This window comes from Equus quagga, chromosome 14 (genome assembly GCF_021613505.1).
Source record: "Equus quagga isolate Etosha38 chromosome 14, UCLA_HA_Equagga_1.0, whole genome shotgun sequence".
Taxonomy (NCBI): Eukaryota; Metazoa; Chordata; class Mammalia; order Perissodactyla; family Equidae; genus Equus; species Equus quagga.
In genome coordinates this window covers 19,162,556-19,180,026 of record NC_060280.1, presented here as the reverse complement: position 1 = coordinate 19,180,026, position 17,471 = coordinate 19,162,556, and the positions used below count along the sequence as shown (strand labels likewise).

At 34.4% G+C, this 17,471-nt stretch overlaps 1 protein-coding gene across 5 annotated transcripts in view; it reads right to left on the bottom strand.

The window, feature by feature from the left end:
* The window catches only part of SBF2 (SET binding factor 2), a 463,187-nt gene that overhangs the window by 195,373 nt on the left and 250,343 nt on the right, over window positions 1-17,471 (bottom strand). For all 5 annotated transcript variants that reach the window (XM_046684984.1, XM_046684986.1, XM_046684988.1 and 2 more), the window contains 4 exons: window positions 7,605-7,737; window positions 6,228-6,336; window positions 3,828-3,941; window positions 819-896 (listed from right to left, as the gene is read on the bottom strand). In XM_046684984.1, the coding sequence (XP_046540940.1) occupies window positions 819-896; window positions 3,828-3,941; window positions 6,228-6,336; window positions 7,605-7,737 (434 nt within the window). The remainder of the gene's footprint in view (window positions 1-818; window positions 897-3,827; window positions 3,942-6,227; window positions 6,337-7,604; window positions 7,738-17,471) is intronic.

Below are 17,471 nucleotides of genomic sequence, written 5' to 3'. Positions count from 1 at the left end.
AAAATCTCCTCTTTCACCATGTTAAAGAAGGGCATATTTCCCAAGTCATTTGATTTTTATATCCACCAAAAGAACAACAGTCACAAACATAAAAGAAAAAAAACCCCAAAAAATTGTATTTTATAAGCTTATGAAGTTCTTCCAAAATTTATCAAACTTATAAAAATCTATCTTATATTAATAAGGTATGACTTAAAAATCTGGTTTGATAATTCAGGTTCCAATAAAATCAAAGTTTTAGAATTGTAAGGAAACTTAGATTTATTTAGTCAACTCCTTATTTAATTGACGAGGAAACAGACAAGAATGCTTAAGTAACTTGTCAAAGGCGTCCAGCTCTGTGAGGCTCTTTTTTGGCCACAAATCTCATCTCTAAGAAATGCATTGAGCAAAATAAAAAGGGGGCCTCTGTTATATACTCCCCCTTTTTTAGCTTCTAATTGGGACTGTTTTCATCCACTCAGTCCTCAAACTTGATTCTCTCTTGTTATCAACAATCTGTTTTCATTTTTTGTAAGCTTCCCTTTTTTATCCTTTCCTGACCCTTTTGATTTGATGCTTGGCACAGTTTTCCAGGTCATAACCTAGGTTCTGATTTTTTGTCCCATACTGACTCATGCCTCCTCAGGGCAACAGTCTTAGCCCTGCTCCCCTCCTTGAGCAGGTCACAAGGTCAGTCAGTGGCAATTCTCCTAACTGCTAATTTGGTACACTTTTTACTAGACTGTCCATTTAACTCTCACTATACTCAGCTTCTTTAATAACCATACAAGCAAAAGTACAGCTCTCTTTAAAAGCGTCAAATTTAAACTTCTTACCAGCATTTTTGAGTGGGATAAAGCTGTTCGTGGAGGGGGAAAAGCATGATCTGCTACTTCCAAATCTGGGTGTAGAATCTAAAGCAAAGAAGTTTTGTTATGTAAAAGATCTTAATGTCAATAAAACACACTATTTAATCTACTTGGGATATTAAGACGAAAAAGGATCAGTACATGAATTATGACATATTCCCTCCATGAAATACAATGCAGTCAGCTGAGGCAGTTCTGTATATACTACTTTGGGAAGATCTCCAATGAAAAAATATGTTCTAGAAAAACACACGTAGTATGGTCTCATTTATTTGAAAATAAAACAATAAACCTTCAATCTATATATGTATATGCACTGATATACATATAAATGAAAATGTAAAGTTCTGAAAGAATATACACTAAACTATAAAATAGCTACCTCTGGGAAGGGAATGGTCCAGGGTAGAGCTAGTTGTCTATATAATTAAAAATTTTAAGCAAGCATTTGTTTTTCTATTTCTTAGTATAATTAAAAAGTAATTACTTAATTAATTCACTGGAATACTAACGAGAAAGGGAATAAGTTTATAAACCTCACAGTCTAGAGGTGTAAAAGTACCATACAATGTGACAAGGACTATAAATATATAATGAATAATATATAAATATAAAGTATAATAATTCAACCTAGGGGAAGCTAAAAGAAAGAAGGTAACAATTGAGTCAGGCTTTGAAAGAAAGCAGATTGGGGAACAGGTGGGAAAGAAAGTCCATGCAGGATTTACACAGAGAAAAAGATTAAACTGCATCAGTCTGTAGCAAATTTTTGTCTTTGCAGAATCATTTTCAGATACTCAGGTTTTGGTAGTACGTTTATAATAGAACAAAAGACTGAAAGTAACACTTAAAAATAACACTAAACTATTGACAGTACTTATAACCCAATCACCACTACAGTATAATGTCTTCATGCCTTTTAAACATCCACCATTATTACACAGTTCAAGTACTGTGCTGCCATTTGTTACAATTATTTACTAACCAAATGAAGCTCATATACTTGTGCATCAAAGCTCCCATATGGTCCATCAAATGTGATTTCTTTTTGGTCCTAGTTTTGCAATATACTGTGCTCTTATGTCTTATTTGTAGTACTACACTGCAGCATATAATCCACCACTGTGCTGACAGCTACAAAAATAGGCATACTCAGTTTTACCGAAAATGAATTTAACTCATTGATCAAATTTGGTGGCAGAGGTGTCACAGGTTAAGGTACACCAGTGTGCAGCAGAACCTCTACCTGAGCCATTGACTTAAGAACTAAAATCTTAATCTTTGTTAATTTTGGCACTTAATCCTTGAATAATTATAAATATCATTATTAAGTAATCATATATAAGAGTTAAGAACTTATTTAAGATCTCTGGAAATGTCAAAGTTTTTTTGATCACTCAAATACTACCTTCTCAGCTTTTGTTATATCCATATACCATTGATGTAATTATTTAGTTAATACTTTTATTTAAATCAACCTTTTTTTTTTTTTTAATGAGGAAGATTGGCCCTGAGTTAACATCTGTTGCTAATCCTTCTCTTTTTGCTTGAGGAAGATTGTCACTGAGCTAACATCTGTATCAATCCTCCTCTATTGTTTTTGTATGTGGGGCACTGCCACAGCATGGCTTGATGAGCAGCATATAGGTCCATGCCCAGGATTCAAACCCACAAATCCTAGGCCACCAAAGCAGAGCATGTGAACTTAACCACTACATCACAGCCCAAATCAACTCACTTCTTTAAATCTAATATTTTCTTAGATGATATTGTCTGTGAAATCATAGGTTTTATATGCTATTTTAAATAAACATTATAATAAATATATAATTATTAAAATAAAAAAAGTTGCCACATGCCACCCAAAATCATCTCCATACTCCACTTTGGGAAACAGTCACTTAAGTCATCCCTTGTATAAAACATTCATCCTACAGACAAGGACCAGGAAACAGAGGTCTAGAGATGGAATGCGATTAGCACAATAACATCAAGTGGCAGGAGGTAGACTGGAATTTAGGTCTCCTGAATCCTACACTAGTTTCTTTCCACTTTGTTCCATCTTATACTCCAGATTACAAATTACATTAGGAAAAGTCAGTCTTCTCTAAATGTTTCCACCCCATAGATACCACTACAACAATGTAAGGACTAATACAAACTTGAAAATTTTCTGGGAATAAAATCCCTCCTGGTAATCCTAGATTTCTGAGTTCCTATTTAAGGGGAAAAAAGGTTTTAAACAGTTCAGATTGGAACATTATTCAAGAAGAATACGAAGTCCTTAGTTCTAGTGATGGCTTAAAAAGGAATGCAGAATTTCTAAATTTCAATTTTCTGATGATGGATAAATGGACACTTAAAATGTTATCAGTAAAATAAATCCTGTACTTTTAAAAATCAACTAAGGTAAAATAACTACAAAAAAATTAAATTCGTTTCAATGAGAAACACCCAGGCCAGAAGATTTCATATAACTTCATTGCATTGAATGCTGGACATTTAATCTATCAATAAGTTACATCTTTCTGTAGTAACTTGAAAACATTGGTAAGAGAATATCACACAGTTTTGCAAGTAGCACATGTACCAAAGAGGAATGAGATGCCAATAAGGAGGGTGAAGGAGAAGGAACAGGTGCTAGCTTCTGAGGGAAATCAGGCATTTTGAGGCAGAGTCTGGTCTTGTTTTCACAGGTGTGTTTCCAATACCTAGCACAGTATTCAGTGTGTAGTAACTACTAAATAAATATGCTGAGCGAAAGAATGAATGTAGAACAAATATTCAGGATTCAAAGTATATTCTTTAGATACCTAATAAAGAATCTTATTCTAAATACTGTATGAGAATATATTCATGTTTTAAGAATATATAACTCTCTTTTCTAAGTAATTACAATGCCAATGACATTTAATTCCAATTATCTTAGTTTACTTTTAAATCAAGAGAAAATTACTATGAAAAAAAATGTCATACCAAAGAAAGAGCTGCTTGAGTCTGTTGTAGCAGTGGTTCCGGGAGGGAAGAGAGGTGGATACATTCAGGAATTTTAATAGTGCCTCCATCCAAATCGGCTATGATTACATCTAACTGAAGGGGATACAAAAATTAAGGTTAGGAAGAATGATTAATGTATCAGTGAGGGCTCTGTTTATAATTACAATGTTGAACCGTCTTTTGTCAGTTTAAATGACACCTATATGATTTGATTACAATTGTAAATACATATAAGTACCAACAGAACTTACCTCTTTTCTGGCATTTCAAAGTAAAGCAAAAGTAGAATTACAATTAATTAATAAAGTGTATTTGTTGTTAAGAAATTAATTTGGCCTTCACTAACTCAATATGAGAAGAATCAGGCACAGAAGAGACTCTTGGTTGTCCCTGGTTATAGAACGCTCGGTTCATGGCTTCTCAACTACCAAACATCTTCCCACTTCCTTTGAAATTAGGTGTGGCATGTGACTAGTTTCTGCCGTGGAACATTAAAAGTGATGTGTACATTTCCAAGCATTCAAAATAGAGGGGATGCAAGGCTCTCCTACACTCTCTTTCCTCTTCCCATGGCTGAAACCATGAACTGGCAGCAACCCAACCTTGGACATTCAGATGATGACAATGCCTGAGAGGATGCCGGTGGAGAAACAAGAAGGAAAGAGGCTTGGACCTTGAATGAGTTCATGGAGCAGACAGGCATGGCATAGTGGGACCCTTCTATGGACTATGGATGAGTGTTAAATAAAATTTCATTTTGTTTGAGCCTTTGCATTTTGGGAGCTTTATTATAGTAATTTAGCCATATCCTAAATAACACAGTAATCATTACAAGAGTTAACAAGCAAAGCAATTAGTATACATCAAAATGGTACTACTTACGCACTTAAGAAAGAAACTTATTTTTAGCATTTACAACAGTCTATTTTAAAATAACATACATAAAAATGTAAGAGAGAAATTAGCCTAGATTGCTGAAGTTTATGTTGATGATAGGATTAAAATTAATTTTAATTTATTCATTACAAAATTAACAAATTTACTGTCAGCAACACTTGGTTTATGCTACCTCCAGAGGCTGTTTATATTTAGTGGGGAAAAATTACCTACAAACTAGATGGGTATTCTTCTAGATAGTACTAACTAGGTTTTACCAAATATGTTTATTGATTTACACATTTTTATATGGTGATATCAAAGTTAAATAGGAACTAGATATCAAAATTTAAGGTTAGGAAGAACGATTAATATATAAATGAGGGTTCCATTCATAATTACAACGTTGAATAGTCTTTTGTCAGTTCAAATGATACTTATATGATTTGATTACAGTTGTAAACACATACAAATACCAACACAGCTGACCTCTTTTCTTGCATTTAAAAGTAAAGAAAAGTAGAATTACAAAATTTTAAGGAGCTGTGAATCACAGCTGTCAATAGCCCAGCCTTCCAGTAAATTTTCTTAAACTCCCTGAGAAGCGTCATGCAATCTGCTTCTTGCACTCTGCTTACAGTGCTTGAGAGTGAACTCTTCCCACAGGAAACCCATCCATCATCACTGGGCAGCACTAACAGTTGAAAACTCTTATTTTGAGCAGAGATTTGTTTCTATATCCATTGATTCTGTTTCAGCCTTTCAGGGCTACAAAAAAACGATTCTTACCCTCTCCTACGATGACCACTTACATATTTATCTTTAGCTATTAAATAGTATTAGGTTATTACCTAAGAAAATTTCCTTAGGGATATAGTTTCTAAACTCCTGACAGCCCTCGATGTCCTTCTGTGAAGCACATTATTTGGTTACAGTCCCTCGTAAAGTGCAGTGCAGAGAACTGAATACATTATTCCAGAACGGCCTTGAATGTAGAGTATTACTTTCCTTCCTTGGTATTTCTCTTCATATGGCAATAAGACTACAATAATTTGGTGGGGCTCATACTGAATTTGTATTCCACTAAAACTCTTCAGACTTTGCAAATGTTTTTCAGTTCTCAGTCATTCAGCATTAAGACAGGCCTCATTTCAAAATATTAATAAATTAAAGCACTCATAAAAGTAAAAATAGAATACTAATTAATGAATTATTTTATCTTCCTTTCTCATTTACAGGATGAAGAATACAGAAAGATAAACTTAATATGCCAAAAGGCGGCATTTAAAAATATTAATGAATTCATTTTGTAAATCTCTCTTACTTGCTATAATAAAAAATTAATATATTTAGATTTTTCTATGATGCTTTTCTTCTAACCAATCTTTTCTATTAGGAATGCAACAGATCTGAAAATAGTAATTAACTGAAATATTACAGGACTCAAAGAAATATGATAAACTGCTGGCCTCAATGACTGGCAATCTGAAGATGAATACTTACAAGTTCATGGACATCGGTTTTAAAGATAGAATGTACTCCAATAATGAAAGGTGTTGGGGAACTCAGAACTTCCAGTAGCTGAGCCGGGAGAATGGGAATATAAGGATAACTGGAAATATAAAAATATATGTGAGATATATTTGGTTTTCCACAATATAAACATTTTTATTTCATTGTTATGCTGTATGAATTTTAGATTACCTAAGTACAGAAATTATCAGCAATATTCTTATGGTTGTTAATATTAAATTTTTCAAAGAAAAGATTAAACGAAAATTCTCACATGAAAGATATAACCAGATATAACAGGATATAGAGTAAATGGAACCCAGGGCAATTTCCTTATCCCTTATCCCTCCGAGGCATGGAGTCTCTCTAGGTTTTTTAATCTTGCTCAACCGAAAGCATATTTCCTTACATAGAAATTTGACAGATGGTAACACTGACTCATTGATGGGCCCTCCCCCTCAATATTGGGGATGATTTGTCTCCATAAAACCACCATTCAAATTCCATTTCTCTATACTTGATTTTTGCATTCAATAAGAATGGCAAAATACAAAAATTAAGGCCTAGAACACTCTGTTCTCTAGGGGTTAAGACAAGAACATAGGTTAAAAAAAAACTTTCTTTAAATAAAATCTGGAGACAGTCTAAATTTTTTTCTAGTTTGTATGAACTTAAGTTTCCTAGATGTTATGATTATCAAATTGATAAAACAGCATATTAGAACAAAATATTCTACTTACAGCACTATCAGGCATCACTGTTTAGATTGGTTTTTTACTTTTTATTATGGAAAATTTTTAACATACTCCTCCCCAAAAAACAGAGAGAAGAAAAAGAAAATGAAGCCCCGAGTAACCAATATGGCTTTCACAATTACCAATGCATAATCACCTATTTATTTCTGCCCACTTTTGTTCTCTTCCCTACAGTATTATTTGAAGCAAATCCCAGATATCATATCACTCATACATAAATACTTTAGAAGGTATCTAAAAAAGATAAGGGCTCTTTTTTTAAGAGACTCGTGAGACCACTATAACCTCTAAAAATTAATAATTCCTTAATATCACATAATCAGCACTAAAACTTTTTATTACCAACTGTATTCAAAGAGAATTAAATGCTGCTGACAAGACTACTCAAATTAATTATTTTTTCACTAAATTAATCAACACTCAGAAATGGACAACTTGGAAAAGTTCCAACTTCTAGGCTAGATTTTGATCAGAATCATGGCTCTTGTAATGCATGACTTTGTAAAATGCGCCCTTGTGGTTCAAGACTATGGTGCAAATGACATTTCAGCTGACTGTCAATAAGTAATGTATAATTTGGGAATAAATAAAAGTACCAAGTAAGAAACCTCACCTATATTTAAGAGGAAACATTAAAGATTCCAGGGCTCTACAAGCATCACTGAGTCTCTGGAAACTTGCAGAATGGAAGAGAACCTTATTTTCTGTGAGGACTGCACAAAAGAGGCTGAGAACATTTTGAATTCCTGAAAACACAAGAGCAATGCTTACCAAATGCATTTAATTTTATACATGTTGCCAACAAACATAGACTTAGAATAATATGAATGGAATGATATGAATGAAAAAGCCAATACTTTTGAAATCTCTGAAGAAAAATATTTAGTTAAACTATAAATTCCACATAACCTATGAGTATTTGTTTTCCTAAACTTTCAGTTTTGCGTGTCTTTACTCTTCAAATGAGCATAACACTAACTGAACACATTAGTTGTTTGGAAATACACTATCACCTCCTTTTCAACATCATCTCCAAGGTCTGTACTTAAATTCCTATTTTAGACGCTGGCATTGCTCTAATAACGTTTTTCCTCTTTAAAGTCCATTTGTCTGATGTTAATATAACCACATCAGCTTTGTCGCTGAAATTTTCCAGGTATATCTCTTTTCCATCTTTTTACTTCAACCTTTCTCTACTTCTTGTAAATAGCATACAGTTGACATTTAAAAAAAATCCAATCTGAAAATCTTTGTCTTTTAACTAGATCATTTAATCAACTTACACTTATTGTAATTATTTCTGTATATACATATATACAGTATCTTATTTTGTACTTTTTATTTGTTCTGCCTCTTTTTTTTTCTTTACGATTTCTATTATCCTGCCTCTTCTTTTATCCCCTCTGCTAGTGTGGAATTTACATGCTCTATTTCGATTTTTTTACTGGCAACTATAGAAAATACAGCATGCATACTTATCAAATTAAAGTACTTATTTAACTTTTATTCGATTTTTTTACTGGCAACTATAGAAAATACAGCATGCAAACTTATCAAATTAAAGTTAAATAAGTACATCATTGCTTATTTTCTCATTTTTATCACTGAATCATCTTTTTTTTTTTTTTTTTTGCTGAGGAAGATTCACCTTGAGCTGACATCTGTTGCCAATCTTCCTGTATTTTGTTTGTGACACCATCAAAGCATGGCCACTGATAGACGAATGGTGTAGGTTTGCACCCAGGGAACCGAACGCAGGCCGCCGAAAAGAGCACACTGAACTTAACCACTAGGCCACTGGGGCTGGACCTGAATCATCTTTCGTTATGCTTTATTCATTGTTCCACATTAATTACATGAGCGGTTCTAAGAGGGAACTTTATAGCAATTCAGGCCTACCTCAACAAAGAAGAAAAATCCCAAATAGACAATCTAAAAGCGCATCTAAAGGCACTGGAAAAAGAACAACAAACAAAGCCCCAAATCAGCCAAAGGAAGAAAATAATAAAAATTAGAGCAGAAATAAACGAAATAAAGACTAACAAAAAATAGAAAAAATTAATGAAACCAAGAGCTGGTTCTTTGAGAAGATAAACAAAATTGACAAACCCTTAGCTAGACTCACCAACAAAAAAGAGAGAAGGCTCAAATAAACAAAATCAGAAATGAAAGAGGAGAGATTACAACGGATACCTCAGAAATACAAAAGATAATAAGAGAATACTATGAAAAGCTATACGCCAACAAAATGGCTAATCTAGAAGAAATGGATAAATTCTTAGAAACACACAACCTTCCAAAACTGGACCAAGAAGAAGTAGAAAATTTTAATAGACCGATCACCAGTAAGGAGATCAAAACAGCAATCAAAAACCTCCCAAAAAATAAGAGTCCAGGACCAGATGGCTTCCCTGGTGAATTCTACCAAACATTCAAAGAAGACTTGATACCTATCCTTCTCAAACTCTTCCAAAAAATTGAAGAGGAGGGGAGCTTCCTAACTTATTCTACTAAGCCAACATTATCCTGATACCGAAACCAGACAAGGACAACACAAAAAAAGAAAATTACAGGCCAATATCACTGATGAACATCGATGCAAAAATCCTCAACAAAATACCAGCAAATGGAATACAGCAACATTAAAAAGATCATACATCATGATCAAGTGGGTTTCATTCCAGGGATGGTTCAACATCTGCAAATCTATCAACGTGATACACCACATTAACAAAATGAAGCATAAAAATCACATGATCATCTCAATAGATGCAGAAAAAGCATTTGACAAGATACAGCATCGATTTATGATAAAAACTCTAAATAAAATGGGTATAGAAGGAAAATACCTCAACATAATAAAGGCCATATATGACAAACCCACAGCAAATATCATTCTCAATGAAGAAAAACTGAAAGCTATCCCTCTAAGAACAGGAACTGGACAAGGATGCCCACTGTCACCACTCTTATTTAACATAGTTTTGGAAGTCCTAGCCAGAGTAATCAAGCAAGAAAAAGAAATAAAAGGGATCCACAGTGGAAAAGAAGAAGTGAAACTGTCATTCTTTGCAGATGACATGATTTTATATCTAGAAAACTCTAAAGAATCCACTAAAGAACTTTTAGAAACAATAAAGGAATACGGTCAAGTCACAGGATACAAAATCAACGTACAAAAATCAGTTGCGTATCTATACACTAACAATGAAGTAGCAGAAAGAGAAATTAAGAATACAATCCCATTTACAATTGCAACAAAAAGAATAAAATACCTAGGAATAAACTTAACCAAAGAGGTGAAAGATCTGTACACCGAAAACTATAAAACATTGTTGAAAGAAATCGAGGAAGACACAAAGAAATGGAAAGATATTCCATGCTCTTGGATTGGAAGAATTAACATTGTTAAAATGCTCATACTTCCTAAAGCAATGTACAGATTCAATGCAATCCCTATCAAAGTTCCAACAACATTTTTCACAGAAATAGAACAAAGAATCCCAAAATTTATATGAGACAACAAAAGACCCCGAATAGCCAAAGGATTCCTGAGAAAAAAGAACAAAGCTGGAGGTATCACACTCCCTGATTTCAAAATATACTACAAAGCTGTAGCAACCAAAACAGCATGGTACTGGTACAAAAACAGACACAGATCAATGGAACAGAATTGAGAGCCCAGAAATAAACCCACACATTTACGGACAGCTAACATTTGACAAGGGAGCCAAGAGCATATGATGGAGAAAGGAGAGTCTCTTCAATAAATGGTGTTGGGAAAACTGGACAGCCACATGCAAAAGAATGAAAGTAAACCATTCCCTTACACCATGAACAAAAATCAACTCAAAATGGATTAAAGACTTGGATGTAAGACCGGAAACCATGAAACTTCTAGAAGAAAACATAGGCAGTACGATCTTTGACATCAGTCTTAGCAGCGTATTTTCAAGTCTCATGTCTGACCGGGCAAGGGAAACAAAAGAAAAAATGAACAAATGGGACTACATCAACTAAAAAGCTTCTGCACAGCAAAGGAAACCATCAACAAAATGAAAAGACAACCTAACAATTAGGAGAAGATATTTGCAAACCATATATCAGATAAGGGGTTAATATCCAAAATATACAAAGAACTCATACAGCTCAACAAGAAAAAACCAACAACCCAATTAAAAAATGGGCAAAAGATCTGAACAGACATTTCTCCAAAGAAGATATACGGATGGCCAACAGGCATATGAAAAGATGCTCAACATCATTAGCTATCAGGGAAATGCAAATCAAAACTACAATGAGGTATCACCTCACTCCCTCAGAATGGCTATAACTAACAAGACAGGAAACAACAAGTGTTGGAGAGGATGTGGAGAGATGGGAACCCTTGTACACTGCTGGTGGGAGTGCAAACTTGTGCAGCCACTATGGAGAGCAGTATGGAGTATCCTCAGAAAATTAAGAATAGATCTACCATATGATCCAGCTATCCCACTGCTGGGTGTTTATCTAAAGAACTTGATAATGCAAAGGCATAAAGATACCTGCACCCCTATGTTCACTGAAGCATTATACACAATAGCCAAGACTTGGAAGCAACCTAGGTGCCCATCAGGGGACGAATGGATAAAGAAGATGTGGTATTTATACACAATGGACTACTACTCAGCCATAAGAAATGATAAAATCCGGCCATTTGTGACAACATGGATGAACCTTGAGGGTATTATGCTGAGTGAAATAAGTCAGAGGGAGAAAGTCAAATACGGTATGATCTCACTCACAAGTAGAAGATAAAAACAATGACAAACAAACACATAGCAACGGAAAATGGATTGGTGGTTGCCATGGGGGAAGGGCGGGGGAGGGCAAAAGGGTGATTAGGTTCACATGTGAGGGGATGGACTATAATTAGTTTTTGTGTGGTGAACATGATGTAATCTACACAGAATCTGAAATATATTATGATTACATCCAAAAGCTATATAAAGTTATAATCCAATGTTACTGCAATTAAAAACAAAAGCAAAAACAAAAAGCTCACTAATTACACGGACCCACTAAATCAAGAGTCCCCATTAGTTTTCTCAAGATAAAATACTTCCTGTATCTCCCTTTACCATAGCTTGTCCCTTCTCATGACACATGCAAATTCCTTCTCCGCCCGTTACTAATTGCTATCCTCTTTTATCATTTTCAACTTATCCCATGTAATACACCCGAACTTTTGGTTCAGGTTTTCAACCTTCTCTCATTTGGACTAATGTAAGAGTTTCATAACTTGTTTCCCATATCTAGTCTTTATTCACTTCAAATCTATCCTGCAGGCAGTTTCTAGCATGATGGATATAAAATATAAATCTGATTATGTCACTTTCATGCCTCAAACCCTTCAGTATCTTCTCATTCTTTTTGGAACTGATTTTCATATGCATTCTGTTCCACAGAAGTAACTTAGTAAGAAAAGCTTTTCTTCAACTTGTTTTATATATTAATCTCTCTGAGCTTCAGCTGGTAAAATGAGGATAATATTAAAATCTATCTTATAGGGTTGCTATAAAAAAGAAATGAGATAATTCATGGAGTTCTCAGCACAGTACCATGGTAAATAATCCAGATGTGTTAGTGATATTATGATTATTATTGTAATTATTATATTTGCTACCATTAATTTCCTCTGAAGTTAGGTTCTGATGCTAAAAATGTTTGGAAACACCTAACCTACAAGATTAAGTCTGAGCTCTGTGCCAAAATGACTTCATAGTCTTACTCCCATCTTTCTAATCCAGTTGCCACCTTCCACACCTGTGTGATCAATACTGAACTAATCTAGCTCTCAGACCACTTCTTTCAGTTTAACAAGTCTGCTTCTTGTGCTCATGTTTTTCTGCCTCATGTCCCCTTCTATAATGTGAGTTCCTCAAAGATAACTCTGGGCCTTATACACTGTGGTATCCCTCCCATCCAGCACAGCACCCGCTACATAGTAGGTGCTCAAGAATGTTTCACTGAACTGACAAGCTCTCTGAAGACTGACAAGATGTACTAATAAAAGACATTAAAATTTTCATTGAAAGATGTCACAGAACATCTTTATAAATTCAGATAGGGAAAGCGTAAAATACACAAATCATAAAGGAAAAGATTGATAAATTCAATTATTTTAAATTAAAAATTTCTCCATCAAAAATTAAGTAAAGCCAAGTCTCAGACTGAGAGAAGTTACCTAGAAAGCATATAAATGTAAAAGGATATGTCCAAAATATGCTTTTAAAAATTCCCACTAAAATCAATATGAAAAATGTAACATAAGAGAATAACATGAACTTACAATTTACAGAAGAGGAAACCAAAATGGCTGATAAGCATATGAAAAGATGCTACAATACCTCTAATAATCAGAAAAAAATCAATCTATTAAATTCATGAGACATGATTTTAAACCTATCACAACAGCCAAAATTGAAGCCTGACAATTCTAAGTTTTTATGGGGATGCAGAGGAAAAGAAACTATCATACATACTGCTGTGAGGAATATAAATAAAGTTAAGATATACATACCCTACAACCTAGTTATTAGGGTAATTCTAGTAATTCCATTATTAGTTATTTATCATAGAAACTCTCTCACGTGTACCCAAGAAGATAAGTATAAAAAGGTATGCTGATTGTAGCGATATTGAAATAAGGAATAAAGTGAATACATCCTGAATGTGAGAATGAATGAATAAATTGTGGTAAAATCATAGTATGAAATTATTATACTTTCTCTGAAGATGGCAAATGTTGACTGAAACCAAAAATTAAAACAAAATTTATTATTCAAAATTTATAAAACTAAATAATTATTAAAAAATTTAAACAAGTTTCAAATGATATGGATATTTTGGGTAAGTTTTTAGTATTTATACTTGTGAATTTGCTATTGATGAAAACTTCACTAAGACTTTTGGGATACCTGTAGAGCAGTGAAAATAAGAGAGCTAATGCTACATATATCAACATGAATAACTCTCCCAAATATAATGTTAAATGAGGAAAATAAGGTGTATAGTGATTATATAGAATGACAGCATCTATGTATTGTTCAAAATCATACAAAACACTACTGTATATTGTTTAGTTAAAGTATAAAGACATGTCTAGGACTAACAAACACCAAATGCAGATAGTGTTTATCTCTGGGGAGAGATGGCATATGGAGGAAGTTTCAACTTTATTTATGACACTGTACTTATTAAACTGGATCAAGGATACACGGATCTTTTAAACATTTCTTTGGAAATAATTTCAAACTTACAGAAAAGTTGCAAGAATAAGAACAGTGCACAGAGCATCCATCTAGCCTTTACCATGACTCACCTATTGTTAAAATTTTGCTCCATTTGCTTTAACATTTGTACTTATGTGCTAGTGCATACTCTCTGACTCTCTCTACATATACACACTTTTTATGAGCCATCTGAGCATATACATCGTTACAGTTACTCCTAAATACTTCAATGTGTTTTTCCTAAGAATAAAGATAATATCCTACATAACCACAGTATGGTTATCACCTTCAGCAAATTTAACATTGTTACAATATTTAAAATCTAATTTCATATCTGTATTCCAGTTTTGTCCATTGACTCAATAATATTCTTCAGAACTTTTTCCCCATAGTCAGGATTCGTTTTAGGATCAGATATTCCATTTAGTTCTTATGTGTCTTTAGTCTCATTCAAAATGGAGCATTTGCACAACCTTTAAAGAAATTTTTTTTAGTGAAGTAAAATTCCCATACCATAAAATTAACTTTTTTTTTTTTTTTTTTTTTTGCTGAGGAAGATTAGCCCTGAGCTAACATCTGTGCCAATCTTCCTTTATTTTATATGTGGGTTGCTACCACAGCATGGCTGACAAATCTGGTGTAGGTCTGCACCCAGGATCCAAACCTGTGAACCCAGGCCACCAAAGCAGAGCACACCAAACTTAACCATCAGACCACGGAGCTGACCGCTGAAATTAACCATTTTTAAGAGAAAATTTATTGATTTGCTTATGTTAAACCATCTTTGCATCCCAGGAATAAATCCCACTTGATCATAGTGTATGATCCTTTTAATGTATTGTTGAGTTTGGCTTGCTAATATTTTGTTAAGGATTTTGCATCTATGTTCATCAGAATATTGGCCTGTAGCTTCTTTATCTTGTAGTGTCTGTGTCTAGCTTTGGTATCAGGGTAATGAGGACTTGTAAAATGTGTTTGGAAGTGTTCCCTCCTCTTCTATTTTGTGGATGAGTTTGAGGTGGATAGGTATTCATTCTTTTTTAAATGTTGGGTAGAATTCATCAATGAAGCCATGTGGTCCTGGACTTTTTTTGGGGGGATACTTTTGATTACTGATTCAATCTCCTTTCTAGTATAGTAATTGTTCTGTTCAGATTTTCTATTTCTTCATGATTCATTCTTTTGCATGTTTATAGGAATTTTTCCATTCTTCTAGGTTATCTAATTTGCTGGTGTGTAATTGTTCACAGTAGCCTCTTATGATCCTTAGTAATTCTGTGGTATCAGTTGTACTGTCTCCTCTTTCATACCTGATTTTGAGTTTTCTCTCTTTTTATCTTAGATTAGTTAAAAGCTTGACAATTTTATCTTTTAAAAAAAAACCAGCTTGACTTCACTGAGCTTTCTATTACCTTTTTGCTCTCTATTTCATTTATTTCTGCTCGGATCTTTGCTATTTCCTTCCTTTTACAAACTCTGAGCTTACTTTGTTCTTCTTTTTCCCTCTTAGATCTGCTTTTGCTCCATCCCATAAGTTTTGGTATGTTGTGTTCCTATTTCCATTTGTCTCATGATAGTTTTTATTTCCTTTTTGATTTCTTCATTGATTCACTGGTTGTTCAGGAGCATGTTGTTTAATCTCCACATATTTGTGAATTTTCAAGTTTTCTTCTTGTTATTAATTTCTAGTTTCATACTTTTGTGGTTGGAAAAGAAGCTTGATATGATTTCAATCTTCTTAAATTTATTAAGACTTGTTTTGTGGCCTAATATATGATCTATCTTGGAACATCATCCACACAAACTTGAGAAGAATGTGTATTCTGCTGCTGTAGGATGGAAAGTTCTGTATATGTCTGTTAGGTCCATCTGGTCTAACGTGTTGTTTTAGTCCAATTTTTGTTATTGATTTTCTGTTTAGATGATCTACCCATTGTTGAATGTGGGGTATTGAAGTCTTCTACTATTGCTGTATTGTTGTCTCTTTTTCTCTTCAGATCTGTTAATACTTGCTTTACATATTTAGGTGCTCCAATGAAGGGTGCATAAATATTTACAATTATTACATCCTCTTGATGAGTTGACTACTTTATCATTATATAATGACCTTACTGGTCTCTTACTACAATTTTTGGTTTAAAGTCTATTATGTTTGATATCACTAAAGTTACCTGTGCTTTCTTTCAGTTTCCATTTGCATGAAATGTATTTTTACATAACTGCCACATTCAGTCCTGAAAGCTGAGAGGAGTCTCTTCTTCTTTTGGGTTCTAGTGAGTACCTAGATATATGCTAATTCAGAAGCTGGACCCTCAGGCAGCTACTCGTAAACTATGAAGTCAAACCCCTTTTAGGGAAATACCAGGAGATGGACATTTTTGTCTGCTCCCTCTGCACTTGGCCCCAAAGGGATAGTCGCAGTGAGTGTTCATATGTTCATTAAGATCTGTTTCTTTCTTTGCTATAGTCCTGTGGGACTCGTGAATGCAAGCCCTGTTGACTTTAAGAGCTACATGTTTTGGGACCCTATCTCTCGGGTGGGAGCCTTAAAAGTTGGGGTGTAAGATGTGTGGTCTAAACCCTTCGCTCTTCAGGGAGAAGCTGGGAGTCAGAGGTTCCCTCTCCAATTTATGGCACTGTGCTGGGAGTGCAGTTCACGGGAAGAGTGTATCTCAGTCTTTCCTATCCATTTCAATGTGGGTATTCCTTCAGGGCTGAATGTGTAGGAGCCGCTCAACTAGCTTCTGGATTTCTCTCAGAAGGAATTGCTCCGTGGGTAGCTGTACACTTGGTGCATCTGTGGGAGGAGTGAAATTCAGGAGCCTCTTAGTTGCAGGACTCCTGGTCCAGAGTCTGATCTAGCCCTTTTATGACTCTCATGTCCAGGATTTCCCTGTTACATTTCTGGCTGGTCTGTCACTAGCCCCAAATAGGACTGTAACTCAGACAAGCAGTTAGTTTTTTTCCCTTTCATTTCCTACTGGGTTCAATACTATTTTTACTGACAATGATGCTGTAGGTTTAAGCCTTCCAACCCATTTGGCAGCAAAGCCGCCAGCTTTATGGCCAGCCCTGCTCTGGTAAAACTCTCATTCTCACTGATAGAACTGAGGTGTGGGGGAGATGGGAGCAAACCCAGGTAAGAAGGCTGCAAATTCTTACTGTTCATACCCAAAATTCTGGGTTTGTTGTTTGCTTTTGGTCAA